The sequence below is a fragment of the Narcine bancroftii genome, chromosome 1 (assembly GCF_036971445.1).
Source record: "Narcine bancroftii isolate sNarBan1 chromosome 1, sNarBan1.hap1, whole genome shotgun sequence".
Classification (NCBI taxonomy): Eukaryota; Metazoa; Chordata; class Chondrichthyes; order Torpediniformes; family Narcinidae; genus Narcine; species Narcine bancroftii.
The window spans coordinates 221,726,879-221,747,682 of NC_091469.1; the positions used below are offsets into that span (position 1 = coordinate 221,726,879).

Below are 20,804 nucleotides of genomic sequence, written 5' to 3' on the forward strand. Positions count from 1 at the left end.
CTACTTATTTGGGTGCATCAATTTCTAAAAACTATAAATACTTATTCAGAAAATTTTCTCACTTTAATAAAAAAGGTGAGAAGTATGTTATCAAATTGGTCACCCCTTTCTTTATCGTTAGTTGGTCTAATCAACTCTATTAAAATGAAGATATTACCTAAATTCATATACCTTTTTCAGGCTTTGTCTATCTTTATTCCTAAGTCTTTTTTTGATTCCCTTGATTCAATCTTATCTTCTTATATATGGAAGAATAAACAACCTCAACTAAATAAAGTCCATCTATAATAACTTAAAAAGAATGGAGATTTCGGTTTAAAACTTTAGGTTCTATTATTGGACAGTCAATATATGAAATCTTATATTTTGCTCATTTTAAATGAAATGTGAAGATTGTCCAATATGGGTCTGTTTGGAATCTAATTATGTTACAAAATTTTCTATTAAATTTCTTCTCAGATCATCACTTCCCATATCTTTAACTAAAGTAACTGACAATCCGGTAGTTAAACATTCTTTGAGGATCTAGATACAACTTCGAAAACATTTTGTCTACTGAGATTTTTTTTCTTTCCACTTCTGTTTTTTCTAATTATTTCTTTAAACTTGCCACGATTTATGTAGCTTTTAAAGAATGGTATATATTAGGCATTAAATGTTTTGAAGATTTATTTATCGAGGGGGGGGGTCTTGCTTCTTTTGAACAACTGTCAGTTAAATATGGTTTAAGAAATACTCATATCTTTCATTATTTACAGATTAAAGATTTTTTGCATTATCAATTACATACATTTCCTAAGAGAATTATTAAGAATTTAATAGATTTAATTTTTAATTTACAACCTTTTTATAATGGTTCGATATCTAACATTTATGATATGATGATGGGATAGACTCCCTTAGATAAAATTTAAAAAGCCTGGGAAAAGGACTTACATCTTTTAATCTCTGAAGAAGCTTGGGATGTAATTTTTAAAATTGGCTAATACCTCATCTTTATGTGCTTGCCACTCTCTCCTATACTCCTATAATTTAAAGTAATCCACAGGCTTACATGTCCATAGTCAAACTATCTTGCTTTTATGCGGATATATCTCCTCATTGTGATAGATGCATCAATAGAGATGCTTCACCAATTTATATGTTTTGGACATGCCAGAGTCTTGGAAAATACTGGAATGAAGTGGTATTGTTGGAGAGAGTGGCATAAATTTTACAGCATCTGATTTGCATGCATTAGCCTTTATTTCTCTTATGGTTAGGCTAGGCGGGCAGTGTTGCTCAAATGAAGGGACATTGCTCTGCCTACTCATGCTTAGTGGCTGCATGACGTTATGTCATGTTTAAATTTTGAGAACATTAGATGCTCAATTTCCAATTTGAATTTAAAATGTCAAACACTCTGATTTGGTACTAATGCAGAGGTGTTGACTGATCAGCTAATTTATTACTCTGCTAAGGATTTATTTTTTTCTTTTTTCTTTGCCAAACAGTTTGCTTTTGGTAGTGGGTTTAGATTTTTAAAAATCATAAAATAATAAAATACTATTATAATATAATTTGTTTGATTGAGACTGCGGGATACCTTGTATGAAATGGTATGATTTAAGTGTAATGTATTTTTAAAAACTTTTAATATGTATTTTTATGCCCTCTGTATTTTCGACGTAGAATTTCAATTTCAATAAAAATACTGAGAAAGAAAAAGAAATATAACCATGAGAGCATTCAGTTACAGAACATAATTAACTCTTACCTCCAAACCTGAACTTCAATCCAAAGCAATTCACAATCCATATATACTGTATATCCAAAGACAAGTGGAGTTTGACTATAACACATCATTCTTGGGGCTTTACACTTCAGCCTGATTTTCAAACAATACCTCATATTCTACCGCTCACATACATCCACAAGGGCCGATTTACTGTGGCCAATCAACAAATCAATGGCATATCTTTGGGATGTATGAGGAAACCTCAGTACCAGGAGAAAATGTGCAACCTTCAAATAGACAATGACTGAGCTCATTTTTTTGGTGCTTTGAGATAGCTACAACTCTGTGCTGTCCAGAATTAGATATTTGGCACCTTGGAACCGCTTCCATTCAATAAGATAGTAATTCAACTTTGTCTATCCCCTTACATCTTAATTTCTTTGTTGATTAAAACGATACATCTTAGATTCACGGAGCAAGGAATTCCCTAAGAAACCCTTTAAAAGAAGAAATACTTCCTTATCTCAATCATAAATGGGCATTCTCTCACTCTCCTCTCTGGTCTGAAAGACTAGCCCATGAAGGGAAACCTTCTCCAAGCATTTATCTTGCATAACCACTTAAGAATCTAATTCATTTTAGTTAGATTTCCTCTCATTCTTCTCAACTCTAACTCTTCTCGAAAAGATCCTTCACAATTTTGCTTGTTTTCAAGAACAGCTCTACCCTTTCCATGCATAAAACAAATGGATGCACTATCTCTGACATTTTTCAAGCTCACCAACACACATGCTATGTTCAATGCCTAACATCATTACCTTGTGGTCCCCTTGACCAGAATCTTCACTAATAAAATGAATAAAATTATTTTCTTTGTTGCCCTTTTGTTCCTAATGCAGGTACTTCCCGACTTAAGACCATAATTTGGACTGAAGGATCGGTCATATCTCGCAATGGACATTTGTCGGAATTGCGTACGTTTGTTTAAAAAAATTTAAAAATATAAAATTTACGCGGTTTATGTTGTATTTGACAAACTATAACAGGGATACAGAGCATGTGAGAACCAAAATGTGTGTACTTACCTTGTTAGTTGGGATCCCGGGCTGGATGAGGCCATTTTAATTCTTGTGCGCATGTGCAAATCTTTGGTTGGGTCATGTGCAGTGGGTTCACATATTCGAGTTCGATTAGCGCAAGCGTGAGAGTTAACCACCCTAGCGATATTGAATTCATGCCCTTAACTCTCGCGCATGTGCCAACCAAAGACTCGCTCATGAGCACAGGAATCAAGATGGTCAGGTCCAACCTATGGATCCCAAGGTGTAGATTAACAAGTTAAGTATGCACATTTTGGCTCTTACATGCTCTGTATCCCCATTATAGTTTGTCAAATGCAGCATAAACTGCATAAATTTTATATTTTTTTCCTTTATTCAGCAGCTGGACGTAAGTCGCATAGGTTTCAAGTTGGGGAATACCTGTATACCAAAGGATCCTCCTTAACCTTGTCTGTCAGAATTATCTCATGTTCTCCTTTGCCCACCTGGTTTGTCTCCTAAATTTATTTTACATTGCTTATATTCACTCCTCAAGGGATTTACTTGATTCCTGCTGTCTATACCTGACATATGTCTCCTTCTTTTTCTTAACTAGAGCCTCCATATCTCTTGTTAACCAAGGTTCCTTAAACTTGCCAACCTTTCCCTTCACTTTAACAGTAAAATGTTGTCCCTAAATTCTCCCTATCTCATTTCTAAAAGTCTCCCACTTACCAGGTGTCATGTCATCTGCAAACAGTCTCTCCCATTCCATTTTTCCAGGTTCCTGTCTCATGCAAGTGATTTTAATATAAATGAAGAGATTGTTAGAGAAATTCAGGGTATCCACACTGCTGTAAGTGTGAAGTCACAAATTGGTCACATTGGTATGGGGTGACAGATTTCTTCCATGAAGGACATTGTAAACCTGATATTTCTTTTATGAACATCCAGAAGTTCTATAACAATCATTAAAACATTCAGATCCAGATTATTTACTTAACTAAGTTTGAAATCCCTAGCTGCTGTCTTGGGATTTGAGATCATTTCTTACTTGTCTGTCCAGGTCTCTGAACTACATCCAACAACTTAACCACAGCATCACCATAAAATTAGCATTTTTAGATCATAAAACAAACCCATCAGTAATAATTGCCTGTCTACTGAACCATTTCCATTCAAACAATTAAAGTTCATTCCTTATACAACTTTACATGAACCCCCTCAAAGGAAAACTTAAATTTGTTGACTCGGATGAGAATAATGAAAGTACCTGCAGAGACTCGTGGGCAATCTGGCAACATAAACTCTACCGGCGTGTCTAATGGTTCAGAGCTCGATACCCAGTTACGGCAATGCTGAAACACAAAATATTAATAAATATTATGAGGATGAATTCTGATATCATGTATGAACATTTTTTTCCTTATCAGCGTTATTTGGATAACATAATAATTGCAAAACTTCAAGATGAAGTAACACAGAATCATTTATCTAGTAAGCACACCTGAGTTCAAATTGAAGAAGTCTAGATTCATAAATAAAGGTGAACTTGCAGACGTTCTTTGATGGTGTGAAGGTTTCTACTGAATCATACAGAACAAGATGTATGACATAACAATGGAAGTATTTCATACAAACATTGATGATACGACTCAAGCAAAAATATATTCTCTATTTTTAATAACTGAGCACATCACTGGTGCTTTTTAAGTGAAAGGCAGGTCAGCAAGTGCTGATGGAGAGCTCGCCTGTAGAAAACTATTGAAGAGTTGTTACAATGGAAAAGGCTTTCATTTGCATGCTTCACAAAGCACAACCCAGATCATGTGGAGAAGGTGATAGAGCAGAGAACCCTAGTGCTGGCTGAAGTTGCTATCAAAAGGGACAGTCAGTAATCTGGATCAGATGGCTAAACCTGTGATAACTCCATGTATGTCCCATGCCATGCCTACAGGGCAGTACAGTAGTGCAACGAGTAGAGACACTGCTCAAGCAATGTGACTGGCACTGCTGTTTGTATGGAATTTGCATGTTCTCCATATATATGTGTGGGTTTCCCTAACATGCTTAGGTTTACTTTCAGATCCCAAAGATGTGCGGGTCGGTAGGTTAATTGCCTTCTGTAAATTGCTCATACTGTGTGGGAGAGGTTGGAATCTGTTGGGGCGGTGGGGGTGGGTTGGAGAATAGAAATGTGAGAGAACAGAATTAGATTACTGTCGAATTAGTGTAAATGGGTGTTTGATGGTTATCACAGACTTGGTGGACAAATAGATTATGCTCTGTAATTCAAGGAAAAAAAACCCTGCTCATCCCATCTGAATATGTGTTGCCTGCTACTGGATATCATTGTGCATGTCCAGATTTCTTTGTGCTTTGGTATATCAGATTTAAGGAGATACTGGAAGGGTGCTAATAATTTGAAATCTGAGATTTTGTGCAATTTGTAGTATTGGCCCATTTTAATTTTCTTTCTTTGGCTTGGCTTCGCGGACGAAGATTTATGGAGGGGGTAAAAAGTCCACGTCAGCTGCAAGCTCGTTTGTGGCTGACAAGTCCGATGCGGGACAGGCAGACACGATTGCAGCGGTTGCAGGGGAAAATTGGTGGGTTGGGGTTGGGTGTTGGGTTTTTCCTCCTTTGCCTTTTGTCAGTGAGGTAGGCTCTGCGGTCTTCTTCAAAGGAGGTTGCTGCCCGCCACACTGTGAGGCGCCAAGATGCACGGTTTGAGGCGATATCAGCCCACTGGCGGTGGTCAATGTGGCAGGCACCAAGAGATTTCTTTAGGCAGTCCTTGTACCTTTTCTTTGGTGCACCTCTGTCACGGTGGCCAGTGGAGAGCTCGCCATATAACACGATCTTGGGAAGGCGATGGTCCTCCATTCTGGAGACGTGACCCATCCAGCGCAGCTGGATCTTCAGCAGCGTGGACTCGATGCTGTCGACCTCTGCCATCTCGAGTACTTCGACGTTAGGGATGTAAGCGCTCCAATGGATGTTGAGGATGGAGCGGAGACAACGCTGGTGGAAGCGTTCTAGGAGCCGTAGGTGGTGCCGGTAGAGGACCCATGATTCGGAGCCGAACAGGAGTGTGGGTATGTCAACGGCTCTGTATACGCTTATCTTTGTGAGGTTTTTCAGTTGGTTGTTTTTCCAGACTCTTTTGTGTAGTCTTCCAAAGGCGCTCTTTGCCTTTGGCGAGTCTGTTGTCTATCTCGTTGTCGATCCTTGCCCATTTTAATTTTATATGTCATTGTAATTGAACTCTGTAATATATAATAAAATAGCCTCATGCTACCCAATTTCTAAGTAAAAGAATGTTAAGTTTTGAAGAAACAGCAGGTTCAGCAATTGAATCAACTTATCTGTAAGCATCTTAATTTGATAGCACAATGCATTCTCACATACCTCTAAATTTAGTGACACATTTGAATTATATATTTTGAACAATATGAAAAAAAACAGCATCTAAAGAAGGTCTAGCATTTTGAATGATTTTTATTTATATCTAAATTTATAGGTCGTGAGAAAACAAATAATATTTTCCATTTTTCAAGTATAAGCCTGAATATTTTGATATTGTTAATAGGCTGTTATAAATTAAACAATATAACTGAGTGCAATATGGACAGACCTTTATTACAAAATCTGATGATTGCAGATGAAAATGCACTGTGAGAGACATGAATAACAAAAAACAAAGTATTTTAGTATGCACATATGAATACAGAATTATTACAATATGAAGATTGTTAAGGATGAGGATAAGTGATCCTTGAAACTATACACTATATTTTGATTCTCAACTAAGCAAACATTCTGAACATATTCTTGTATTCACTTCAAAATTAAAGGATGAACACCTTTTTCTAACTTTGTACAGATGAAAGAAATAGCTATTTGTGTGTCGCGGAAACAGAATGGGAACAAATAATTTCAAAACATTACATTAACAGGAATAGCAACCTGAATGCAGATTTGGTACTATTTTAACATATCACCACTATGTAAGGTTAATTTTTCTTGGTAATTGCTAAAACTGAAGAGGATGCAATGAAAATATGCATTTATTTATGAACTGCAGGTGCTCGAGGAAAGACTATGTAAAGCTAAATCAAGTTTACGCTTAGCCTCATACTGGCAATGGATGAAGCCGATGACTATGTCATGTACATAAAACTGTATTATACGTACTTACAAAATCCTGCAAATTCTAAAAATAAAAGAATAAATGTTTGGAAAATTCAGCAGGTCAGGCTCCATTGGTGGAGAAATTATTAAAGATAACATTTCATTTCCACAGAATCGTCATATAATTCTGCATCTATTTTGGTTTGAAAAAAATTGTTTAAATGGAAGTCATCTGCCTCTTTTAGTAGAGAGCTGTGAATTTTACTTAAGACACCCATGGCTCAAGTATGCTCTCGTCATGCGTGATGGCTTCCAATGTCTTTGACTTAAAAGCTCAGAGCTACAATTATTCCACAGTTTGATGGTCAGCAAGTGGCAACTGGGCTTCAATAGACCCAAGGATCGCCTTGAAGCCTTTAAACTCATTGCAATATCAAATCCCTTCTCTACTATCCACAAATTTCTCTGACGATCAAATACATTTAGAAACAGTTGAAAGGCTTTTAATTAAGTTAAAGAAATAAAGCTTATTTGAAGAAATAATTACATATGAAAAGTCAATGAAATATAGATTAAACGACTGTGAATTTCTTCAAACACAAACATAAAGTTAGATAAAGGAAAAGAAACGAGAACTTAACATTCTCTTGAATCAGATGAAGGATTTAACATGGTCTTTGTGGAACTTCCTCAAAGGAAGTGGTTCTCAATCTTTTTCTTTACACTCACATACCACTTTAAGTATTCCCTATGCCACTGGTGTTCTGTGATTAGTAAGGGATGGCTTAAAGTGGTACATGGGTGGAAAGAACAAGTTTGAAAACCACTGTTTTAATCGTACCTCATTGACTCATTATCTCTTACTAATCACAGAGCACAAATGGCATAGGGATTACTTAAAGTGGAATGTGAGAAAAAAGGTTGAGAACCACTGCTCTAAAGTGAACCCGGTGGTATAGAGAAAGATAACATATTCTGGCGTATAACCTCTACTGGATGGGTACCTCCACACCTCAATGAACACACACAAAAGTTAGAAATCTATTGACTCCAGGTTACTCTCCTGTTCTCTTGTGAATCACCAGCCTAAAGGTAAATATGATCTGATCCAATAAACCTCTGCACTATTTCCTCCAGACCTGACCATTCAATAAGTTGCCAAAGAATTGAGGCAATGCAGAAGCAAGACACTGTATATTCCATAGCCATCAGGATTTATGTTGTTCAACAGCTACCAATAAAAGAATGACAAACACAAATAAAGCTAATTTCCTCATCTAATGGTCCACCACATGTGGTCTTCCAAATAACTGTGAAAATACATACTGAATCTATCTACATTACATCAGAGACTACACATGAAATGACTGTTACTGACAAAGCGTCTTTTGGAATATCCTGAAATTGTGAAATGCACTAATCATGCTGTAAAGGTATGGTAATATCGTGGTTAAATTACCTGTTTCAGAATTTTGTAAAACAATTTCAAATCCAGGTCAAATTTTTTAAACCGGATTCGAGCCCCAAAGAAATGAACCTACAGTTGCAATGAATAGTCAAGTATCTCCAACATTCCCACTATTCAGATCCAGTAGACAAAGATGCCCGCTAACTCTGGCTCTCTTCATATTGGCTCCGGTGGAAATTATTCGACGGGATCCAGACATTAAGGAGTTCAGAGTTGACCAAGATAAACATAAGAGTAGTCTTTTTGCAGATGAAGCATTAATATATCTGACAGAGCCTGAAGCTCCTCTACAAAGGTTGCACTTACAACTTGAAAATTATGGGAGGGTTTCTGGGTACAAAATAAACTGGAATAAGAATGAGAACATATCACTAAGTGATGGGGATTATATAAACTGACAAAGAAGTACATCATTTAGATGGCCTAAGAATGGGATCAAGTACTTGGGGATCAAAACGGATAATGATTTAAAAAATTCGTATAGATGAACTACCTCCCTTGCTTAAAAACACTGAAGAAGATTTAAATAAATGGGTAACTCTTCCAATAGCATTGATTGGAAGAGTAAATTGTATTAAAATGAATATATTTCTGCGTATACAATACTTCTTTCGGACTCTTCCAATACCAAAACCACAGAAATTCTTTCAAAATCTGGAAAAGTAAGTTAGCCAGAACATCCATTGAAAAATTAACTTAGAAATATCATATGGGAGGGTTACAAATCCCAAATTTTAAATATTACTATTTGGTGGCCCAGATAAAATTTGTCACTTCCCACTTTATCGGATGAGACAAGCCTTTATGGGTGGAAATTGAACTGCACAAAGTTGGAGAGAGAGCAGCAGAATATTTTATTTATAAATGGGAGATTCAATCTATTTCTGGTGGAAAGGAAGCACCATTAATAAAGCATATTTTGAATATTTGGTACAAAATGAACAATTTAATTGGTTAAAAGAGAAAAATAACTCCAAAAATGCCCTTGATTCAATATAGATTAATTCCTTTAACAATGGATAATAAAATTTTACATATGTGGTCCTGTAAAGGGATCAGATATGTAGAAGATTGTTCTGTACAAGGGGAATTAATGTCATTTGAACAGTTAAAAATAAATAAATACAATATTCATAATAATACAACCTTCTGCTACATTCATTTAAGAGTTTTTTTCAACGATGAATTAGGACTGACCATGATTGTACTAGAGTGCAGTGAAATTGAGATTCTGATTCAACACTAAGAAGCTTACATCAGAAATGTATTTTTTACATCATTCAGGCACCTCTAAGCAAGAGTTAAATATTGATGATAAGAACTGGTCGGACTTAGGTCAGGATTGCATGACTAGTACAACTAATGTAAGGTATAGACTGATGCAATATTATTTTTTGCATCAGCTTGATCTTACGCCACAGAAGTTACATAAATTAAATCCTAATACATCAAATATATGTTTTAGATGTGGGGAAGAAACAGGGACCTTTTTATATTCTACCAGGTCAGGCACTAAAGTGAAACCCTTTTGTGAAAATTTAAGAATTTTATTAATCCAGATTGTTGGGAAACAAGTGCTACAAAGTCCAAAATTCTTTCTTCTAGGAAATATTATGGCCATAAGACCTAAAATGAAGCTGTTTAAGTATCAGTTAGAATTTCTCAAAGTTGCATTGGCAGTGGTCAGGAAATGTACTGTGGTTACTTGGAATTCTGATTCCCTTCTGAAATACGGAAATGCATAGTTGTGCTTCTCTGGAAGAATAATAATACGTTTTTGCAGGTATAGCAGCCATATTTGCCAACGCAGGGTTGAATATTTAAGATAGTTATTCTGATTTTCTGTTTTTACTTCCCTGTTCTTTCCCATAATCGAGATCCAGGCAAGAAAAAGAGTTAGACTTTCTGGAGTGGATTCTTTCTTTCTTTTTTTTAAATTTCACTTTCTCCTTTGTTTCTCTTCTATTTACTATTTTCCTTCTTCTGTCATGGGGTTTTATTTGGGTGGGAGGAGGGATGAGGTTATTTGGAATTATGGACTAACCTGTAATAATGATTATTTCTTTATTTCTCTTTTTTTAATGTATTTGTAATGATTAATTCTTGATACTTGTTTGACCTCAACATTAAAATAAAATATATATAAAAAAAACATTTGAAATCCAGTGAGATATTACTAACATTTTCTCTTTCTGGTAATAGACTACATTTGGTGTCTCGATATACTCCATAAAATAAATAAATAAGGAAAATGTACAATCAGAACTGGCCCGCTTTGTGGGAAAGTTTTAAATTATGTAAGTTAAACTTGCTGTAATATAATTTTATTCATAGAATCACAGAACTTTTACAGCACAGAGAAAAGGAACCAACATTCTGACTGTAGTACTGAGATGTGCTTCAGAACTGGCTGCACTTTGATCCAAATTATTCCGGTACTATTCTTTTTTTTTTCTTTGGCTTGGCTTCGCGGACGAAGATTTATGGAGGGGGTAAAAGTCCACGTCAGCTGCAAGCTCGTTTGTGGCTGACAAGTCCGATGCGGGACAGGCAGACACGGTTGCAGCGGCTGCAGGGGAAATTGGTTGGTTGGGGTTGGGTGTTGGGTTTTTCCTCCTTTGTCTTTTGTCAGTGAGGTGGGCTCTGCGGTCTTCTTCAAAGGAGGTTGCTGCCCGCCAAACTGTGAGGTGCCAAGATGCACGGTTTGAGGCAATATCAGCCCACTGGCGGTGGTCAATGTGGCAGGCACCAAGAGATTTCTTTAGGCAGTCCTTGTACCTTTTCTTTGGTGCACCTCTGTCACGGTGGCCAGTGGAGAGCTCGCCATATAACACGATCTTGGGAAGGCGATGGTCCTCCATTCTGGAGACGTGACCCATCCAGCGCAGCTGGATCTTCAGCAGCGTGGACTCGATGCTGTCGACCTCTGCCATCTCGAGTACTTCGACGTTAGGGATGAAAGCGCTCCAATGGATGTTGAGGATGGAGCGGAGACAACGCTGGTGGAAGCGTTCTAGGAGCCGTAGGTGATGCCGGTAGAGGACCCATGATTTGGAGCCGAACAGGAGTGTGGGTATGACAACGGCTCTGTATACGCTTATCTTTGTGAGGTTTTTCAACACTGGCATCTAACCATCAATGTGGAAAATTGGTGATACATGTGGGTAGGGTAATGAAAATGGCATTCAGTATGTTTTTTAAAAAAAATTAAATTAAGGATTTTTAATCAACAAGGAGTTACAATCAAATAAAATCAAAGAAACATTACAGATATATATAATAAAATACCAAAACCGAACTGCGTGTTGACATACAAAGAAGGAAGAATTAACACATTATTACATTGATCAAATTCTGCCCTATTGTTTATAAATGCAAAATTACACATCATGCTGATCCTTCAAAGAAAAGTAGGAAAGAGAAAGGAAAAGAAAAGAGCAAAAAAGAAAAAGAGAAAGACCCCACCTCCCCCAAAGGAAAAGGGAAAAAAAGAAAAAGGGGTCATTGTCTGATATGATGTGACAAAATCATTTGTTTTCCAAAAGGCATTCAGTGTGTTTAATTTCATATGCCAAAGTATTGAGAAGAGTTGCGATGTCATTTTGCAGCTGGAAAAAAAACTGTCAAATTGTAATGAGAATATTATGCACAGTGCCCACTACAGGAAGGATGAGATAATAATAGAGATTGCTCAGAAGAGCACCTGAATGCTGCCTGGAAGGAATGGCTGCATTTATTAAAAGACATTGGTTAAAGGGACATCATATAGCAGTTTATAAAACTAAGAGGGACAGAGGTGCTAGAGCTAGTCAGAATCTTTTTTTCAGGACAGTGGGGTCTAAAATACGAAGGCGCAGGTTGAAGGTGAGAGGGGAGGAATTTGAAATAAATCTGAAAGACACGTTTTTCACACAGGAGCTGGTGAATATCTGGAAGAGCTTCTCAGAGCAAGTAATGGAGCCAAATACATTTACAGCATTTAAAAGAAGTTTGACAGATTCTTGTCACTGGAAAGTTCCCATTATGGCAGCAGCCAGAGCTGAGGTGCTCAAGGAAGCAATTTCTGTGAAACAGAAAAGTCTGCAGACACTGTGATTGTAGTAAGACACACACAGTAAATGCTGGAGGAACTCAGCTGGTCTTGCAGCATCTATAGGAGGAAAATATATATTACTGACATTTCAGGCCTGAGCTATTCTTCAAGTTATAAGCAAAAAACAGGTAGGTGCATCAATAAAGACTTTGAGAGAAAGGGAGGGGAGGAGTCCATTCAAACAAACAAAAGGTGTTAATTGGATAAGAGGAAATGTGAGAATTGATTTTGGCTCTGTGAAAAGGAAACAGAGGGAAAAGGAGAGAGAGAGAGAGAGAGAATACAAACTCAAGGAAAGGAGTTAAGGACGAAGATGGGGGTGGGGTTTAAAGAAAGCCAGAGAAGTCGATGTTAATGCCATCCAGGTGGAGGAATCCCAGGTGTTGTTCCTCCAACTTGCAGGTTGTCTTAGCAAGGGAATGGATCAGGGAATTTAAATTGGTGGCCACTGGGAGATCCATGTTATTACGGTGGACAGAACCGAGGTGCTCAATGAAGTGCTCTTCCAGTCTGTGCCCAGTCTCTCTGATGTTGAAGAGACCACATGGGAGTACAGGATGCAGTAGATGTCCTCTGCAGATTCACAAGTAATCAGTTGGAAGGACTGTTTGGGGCGTGCAGGTGGAGCATCTCCTGCAGTCACAGGGATAGGTGCCAATGGGAAGACGATTGGTGGAGAGAGAGGAATGGACGAGGGAGTCACGGAAGGAGTGGTCCCTGAGAAAGGTAGAGAGCGGAGGAGAGGGGAATATGTGTCTCGTGGTGGGATCACATAATAGGTGGCGGAAATGGCGGAGGAGGATGTGCTAGGCGTGGAGGCTCGTGAGGTGGTAGGTGAGGACAAGGGGAAATCTTGTCCTTGTTATGCATGGTGGCAGAGGGCGCAGGGCAGATGTGTGTGCAATGGAAGATACACAGGTGAGGGCCGAGTTAATCGTGGTTGAGGGAAACCCACGTTGTTTGAAGAAGGACATCTCTGATGATCTGGCATGGAAGTCCTCATCCTGGGAATGGATGCGATGGAGACGGAGGAATTGAGAGAATGGATTGGAATTCTTACAGGGGACAGGGTAGGAAGAGGAGCAGTCGAGGTAGCTGTGGGAGTTGGTGGATCCCAGTCTTTTTACTTTATGACATGAATTATGACTTTAGCCAGGTAAAATTAGTACCTGTATATTTATAATCTATCAAATTATAGGCATTTTAGGGCCATTGATAAAATTCTCATCTTGGTAAAAGCTTTTCCAACTCATAGTAATGCTGGGAGTCAAATATATTTTAATTCCTGCTTCAGTGCAAAATTTAGCTTCAACAGTTTCAAATTTTATATGCTATTTTACACCACTGTCACTTATGTATAATTTTCTCATCAAAATGTTATTTCTATCTAATTTTTACATTTTTTTTCAACTTTCCCATTTTTTATTCATTTGTTGGTCATTTTGCACTTTGCTTGCAGGCAGGAAAGGAGGAAAGAAAATTACAGCTTATTGGATTAATTGCATACATTGCATTAAATGAGGAAGCTCCCTCATGCTTCATTGTATTTCTTTTTAGACTAAAGCAGAGAAAAAAAATAATGACATTGAACATTACTGGTGAGAAAGAGTCAAGTAAGGATATATTAACAGGGAAAAATCACTACCGAAAGTGAAGAGTTATTTATGACATAAAAGTACGTAAGTTAAAACAGTAGTGATCGGCAAATAAAAACTCTAGATATTGGACCACAGGGTGATGTTTTTTTGGAGTTATGTGACCCCAAAATAAATAAGCTGTAAAGTACAGTAAATGGTACTTGTAATTATTTGCTGGAAAAGCTCTGCCAATCACAAAACTGGAACACCTAGTTTCAAAGCAACTGCTGGAAGAATTCAGAGGGTCAAACAGCATCAGTGGGATAAAAAGTCACTGTTTTGGGTCCAAACCCTTCATGAAGACTGAGAGTGTAGAAGGGAGATAGCCAATATAATCAGGACAGGGTGAGAGCGGATGGACAGGAACCAGAAACAATTGGTGAACCGGGGATGTGGGTGTAACAGATGACAGGCATAAGGGGAGGCTGTAACACGGAGGGTCACCTCACTGGTGGGACAGGAAATAAGTCAAAGGTCACTTAACCCATGTCCATGAACATTAGATATTCCTGGAACTTACACCACCTTCCACTTGGTTATCCTCTGCACCTGAAATGACATGAGTCACTATCTGGGACAGTTTCTAGTCCCCAGGTGTATAAATATGAGCACATGTGAGTGACTCACTCTTTTTTACGGATGCCCCAAGCTCGCTCCTTGCTGCAATCGCGGGCAGTGCTGAGGACTGATTGTGAAGTACATACTGTAAAAGGGGTGGGAACTAAGCCTTGGCACGCACCCGGGTGTATCATTGTGGTTCACCTGGTTTAAACATACTCTCATAGCATAGCTAGATAGCTTCTTTAATCTGTATGGCATGTCCATACATCATGGTGGCGTGGTGGGAGAGGTGGGTGTCAGGTAGTATTTGTTTCAATCTTTAGTAGTTTGAGATACCTTCCATCGGTACTTGCGTGCTTACAACATCAGTTTGTCTCCTGTTTTCTATTTGTTTCCCCTTTGTAAATAAATCCCTCCTTTTTATTACTAATGTGTTCAAAGTTGCCACTCTTTGAACCTGTTGTCTGAACCCTCATCATCATAGAGGCAGAACCTGTTGCTTTAGCATCTGCAGTCCTCTCATATGTTTCCTGTTATTTCTAGATCTTGTCTACCATTTCCAACACGCTGCCAGAAGATAGTCACCTTCAACGGCTTCACATCATAAATTGCATCATGCAGGTCCAGAAAATGTCAGTTTTTTAGCAGTCCAACTGTTAACAACACCAACTTGCTGACCATTGCACAGAAGTACACATAACCTCCAGACATGAATCCTACTGCTGGTACCAAGCAAAGAAAAAAATCTTTCCACATATGCTGCTTGATCTAGTGAGTGATCCCAACATTATCTAATTGTTATTCAGAATCCACCATGTAGTTTTCTTTTCTTTTCATCTCCTCATTCACACCCCTTAGATATTATCCGTCTCAATAAGTTTGTTATTCTTGTAGTCTCTAAAAAAGAGTGCGGATCTAACATTATGAGTTGTTTATGATACGATAACCCTGTCTTTCAAGCAATTGGTTCCATGTTCCTTTTCCACACTGACTCTAATATCAATATGTTTTCCTTAATAACAGGTTTGAGCAGCACACAGTACTCTTGGCACAGCTTCACTAGCACTTTGCACAACTGTAACACAACTTTTCTATTTATTAAACTTCAACCTCCCAAGCAATAAAGGCTAAGAGTGTAGAAGGGAGATAGCCAATATAATCAGGACAGGGTGAGAGCAGATGGACAGGAACCAGAAACAATTGGTGAACCGGGGATGTAATAACATGATTATTTTGGAGCAGAGGAGGGAACTTCAGATTACAATGTTCTGTAATTATTACTTATAGTACCAGAAACAATTGGTGCACCAGCAAGCACACTTTCTGTGATTTATGCACAAGAACACCTAAATCCCTCTTTGAATTATGTGCTGTCTTTCTTCCTTTGATCATAGTCTGCCTTTTGACTCTTCTTACCGGAGTACATGACCTAACATTTTCCTATATCAAATGCTTTTTGCCAACGTCACAAAACATTCAAAGTTTATGTTCATTCAACGAAGCCAAAAAATGTTTGAAGGTCTTTCAAGTCCAGATTAATTTTTTTTTAGCTAAGACACAAATCTAAAATCATGAGGGCTAATTGTATATACTGTAAATAAAACTATAGAAAGCACAATCTCATTAACTCTATGAAGACTGCAAAATCATAGCAGGAAAATCAAATAAAGGTTGTGTTTTATTTAGCTTTCAGACATTGGAAGACATTTTCCACCAGAGTAATTATTCTGAGTCACTCTGGAATTTTGACCACATTCAGAGACCATAAAGTGATGTAATAACATGATTATTTTGGAGCAGAGGAGGGAACTTCAGATTACAATGTTCTGTAATTATTACTTATAGTACCAGAGACAACTATCTGCCTGGTAAATTGCTCACTTATTTTCATCCTTCAGATCCCAACCACCATTGGACTCACCACTTCCCCCAGGCACCTCATGAAACTCACAACTGTCTGAGTCCCAAAATGTTGCTCCATCGTTTCTCTCACTTTGATTTTTCTTGGTCCCTCTGTTGTTAATTCTGCTGGTCACGATCCTGCCCCGAACTCTTGTGGGTGACTCATTTCGCAAATACACTTTACAAGTCCTTGGCTCTGGGTACTCTTTCCAGACATGACTATAATGCAGGCCATGTATATGTCTGCCAACTCCCTCTAAACCTCCGTAGCTTATAACAGATAGCAAACAGTACATCTTTGGTGTCAAGCATGTATAATGACTAGCAAGTCTGCAACTGTAAATTTTAGCTTCAGGCACAACTTAAGTTTTCAGGGACTGGTCAACCATCAATATGGTGGCATGCTACATATTTAGCACAGCTCTTATGGAGCACTAGTGTCTTCAACCAGAGTTATGCTGAGATATAATTCTATTCCCCATGTGGGTTTTAAACAGTGAAGGATAAAAACACTTTGAAAATAGTGCAAAGTTAGGCCAAAATAATAATTTCAAATTAATAGTACCCAAATAATCTCATCTGTAAAGGCAGAATTAGATTGAATATTGGGTGATTCTTCTTTTCCCAGAGAACAGTGGGTCATCAGCTTTCCTTCAGTTGAGGTGGAGCAATTTCATACAGGGATAGGTAACTCCACCCTTGGGTGATAACCCTAACCTAAAATGTAAATAAAAGCCATGGTGCTCTTAAAGAAATCAAAGAGCAATAGTCCATTTCTGTTTTCTTGATTACAGAGCACCAGAAAGACCACAACACAGAGAAAACAAAGGTCACAAAACTGTGGCTAAAATAAACAATTTTGTTGTTTTCTAAATAGTTTTTCAGATTAAAAGTTTTCCACTTTTTGATGGGAAGGGGGAATGGGAAACCTTTATAACAATTGACACTTCTTTATTAAAATATTATTTTTATTATCTTTGACAGAAATAATTTTAACAGTTACAGAAATTAATGTCTGCCCCAGAGATTCAAATACTTTTTCAAGTTCCGCTCCAGTGCACCATCAATTTATTTAAATGAACATTTAACCTGGATACATAAATTAGAAGATTCAGAGCATTCACCATTGAACTGTTTGTAATTTCTAAAGATTATGGTCATTAGGTTTCACATTACTCACTTACATTTAATAAATACAGTCATGTGTTGCTTAATGTCTATGATACATTCTGTGAAATAGGATGTTATGTGATTTGGACGTTGTGCGAACACTATACTATAGTAATAGGCGTCTATTATGACAATCAAGACATATGTATTATAGGCTATATATGTACTGTACCATTATATGCCTGGCAGCACAATCGCTTTGTATACAAGAGACATGAGATATAAGTGCTGTGTGAGGGAAGCTGCTAAATCACACTCTCTGATCATAACTTCTGAACTCTATTATAATCTTATAGGACCACCGATGTTTATATGGTCGGATGTTGCCCGAATGGATGTTATGCGGCGCATGACTGTACCTGAATACAAATACAGTTTTCTTAAAATTCCTTATTTCTTTGTTATTGTGATTTTTTTTTGAAATTAAGACATGCACAGGGAAGGAGAGATTTACAATTATATTTATAATTAAAAACAAATAATAGAAGTTGGTCTATTTCAGGAATGCAATTAAAAATTTAGTTGAATTAAATTATGTGATACAATTGTGGCTTTGAAAAACTTGTTTTCTTAAAAATGTAGATTTCCAGTTAAGATACCAACATCCGTGAGGGATTTTCCCGGGTGCTCTGGTTTCCTCTCACCCTTCAAAACGTACAGAGTTGTAGGTTAACTGGATGTAATTGGGTGGGACAGGTTTCAATGGCCAGGATTGACTTCTACTGAGTTGTAAGTTAAAAAAAATCTTGGATTTAGGATTGTTAAAGGCAAGTTTCAGTTATTAACCTATTTGGTTGTTTAAATAGTTATGAAAACATATTGATGGTCCTCCATTCTGGAGGACCATCACCTTCCCAAGATCGTGTTTTATGGCGAGCTCTCCACTGGCCACCGTGACAGAGGTGCACCAAAGAAGAGGTACAAGGACTGCCTAAAGAAATCTCTTGGTGCCTGCCACATTGACCACCGCCAGTGGGTTGATATCGCCTCAAACCGTGCATCTTGGCGCCTCACAGTTCGGTGGGCAGCAACCTCCTTGGAAGAAGACTGCAGAGCTAACCTCACTAACAAAAGACAAAGGAGGAAAAAACCAACACCCAACCCCAACCAACCAATTTTCCCTTGCAACCGCTGCAACCGTGTCTGCCTGTCCCGCATCGGACTTGTCAGCTACAAACGAGCCTGCAGCTGACGTGGACATTACCCCTCCATAAATCTTCGTCCGCGAAGCCAAGCCAAAGAAAGAAAACATATTGGTGGAATATGCATACAGTCGGGTGTTTATTGTGGCATGACTAAAACAATAATTAATTTAAATTTCTTTGATCATTTGAATGCCATATAACTTTAACAAATATGTGTGTTTAGAGCTGGCGTTTAAATTAAAGTATAAAAACTTGAGCTCTCTTGCAGGTTTGAGTTTAAGTTTGATTGACATGATTAATACAAAAATAAGACAGAGTTTTGACATAAATACAATCCAGGAAATTCAGGGTCCATGCATGCATTTTAAGGAAACTAGTTATTAATTCAGGTTGCACAATATACTGCATCCCCGTGCTTTAAGAATATACAATTTTTTTTATACATGCTTGTTTAGGTATTCAAGGATTGACACATTAAGGGATAACCCTGCAAGCTAATGTGTTGTTTTACACATTCCAGGCATATTCAGTATAATCTGCATTCCTAATCCCCATGTTGCACATCAGATGAATCTCGCCATGCTTTTCACTGTTAAAATGACATGTTATCTGTAATTCTTCTACTCATAGTTGCAGCATTAAGTCAATATTTTGGATATAATATCATTCAATTTCTTGGTCTTTTTAGTAAAAGAATATATTTGAACTGTAGGGAAATTTAATTGTCCTTTTTCTGAGCTATCTCATATGCTTTTTTTATCCATACTGTCTTAGTTGTATACCTTGGATTCATCCATACTGTTGAAAGATCTTTTACTGATGGATCAAGTGTCTTATTGTATTTTCTTAATTCATGCTGTCCAGAAGAAGATGTCAGTTGTGATGCAGTAAGTAGAAAAATTTCAAAGGTTCCAGTTTCCACCAATAAAGGCTTGAAAAAGGCTTTTGAATAGATTTGTCAAGGCAACCCTACTGTTCTGGGACTATGGAGAGCAGAAAAACACAAAGGCAGGGTGGCTGTATGGGATTAGAAAGTGAAGTTCACAAAGCATGGCAGAATTTAGTCTGAAACAGTAGATCAATGAAACTATTGAACTGTGTGCAATAATGTGAAAACAAACAGGCTATCCTGCAGTGTTCTAAATGTCAGTAATTTTTGTATAATAATTAGAAGGTTAATACCTATTTCTGCATATTTTTTAAACCTTCCCACCATTTCGAAACATTTACAATGATATGTTATTTTCAATGCTGAGCTTTTACCCAACCTATATATTCAAGAATTACCAATGCAAAGCTTTATTGACAGATGGATTTGAAAAAATGAAGTGCTTTAAATGAAGATAGCAAAGCGTGGAATTTATGCTTCAATTTGAAATAAAAGTAGTAATTATTTTCAGCAATCATTGAAATTGCTATCACAGATGCTAAAAGCTTTGGTTAAATTATTCCACATTTAAATTGTCTCTCCCCTTAAAGTAGCTTAAAGTAGCTTAATTGTTTACTAGTTACATACATTCTTGAACATGGTGTCAAGGTTTCAAAATAGTTTACTTAATTTTTTTTATCATTCATCACAGCTGCCACTTGCGAAAAAAAAACTCACCTTGTGCTTCTAAAAATAAGTTGCTTGCAGTAAATGAAATAGATAATTCAACCAAGATACAAGAATATATATGCGTTTAGGTCCCAGGACAGTGGGAGCAATTAGTGAACACCAGCAGCAATTTATGATTAGCCTCTGTATGCATAAAATATGCAAACTTCCAATAACAATTTAATAAAATTATATTTGTTTCACCTTTTACATTCACTGATCATATTTTCCATCTGCAACTATCGTTTCCTATTATTGTTTCACCATTGAAAAGAGCAAATTATTAATTATTTTAGAATGTGAAATTACATTTGATGTTTGATAAACAGTGAAAATAATT

General features: G+C 37.3%; 1 protein-coding gene across 10 annotated transcripts in view; it reads right to left on the reverse strand.

Moving 5' to 3' along the window:
• Nucleotides 1–20,804, reverse strand: part of arb2a (ARB2 cotranscriptional regulator A) — a 502,663-nt gene that overhangs the window by 121,269 nt on the left and 360,590 nt on the right. For all 10 annotated transcript variants that reach the window (XR_011342262.1, XR_011342261.1, XR_011342259.1 and 7 more), the window contains exon 10: nucleotides 4,031–4,115. Coding sequence is in view for 7 of the 10 variants with exons in the window: in XM_069891524.1 (XP_069747625.1) it covers nucleotides 4,031–4,115 (85 nt within the window). In the remaining 3 variants the exon portion in view is untranslated. The remainder of the gene's footprint in view (nucleotides 1–4,030; nucleotides 4,116–20,804) is intronic.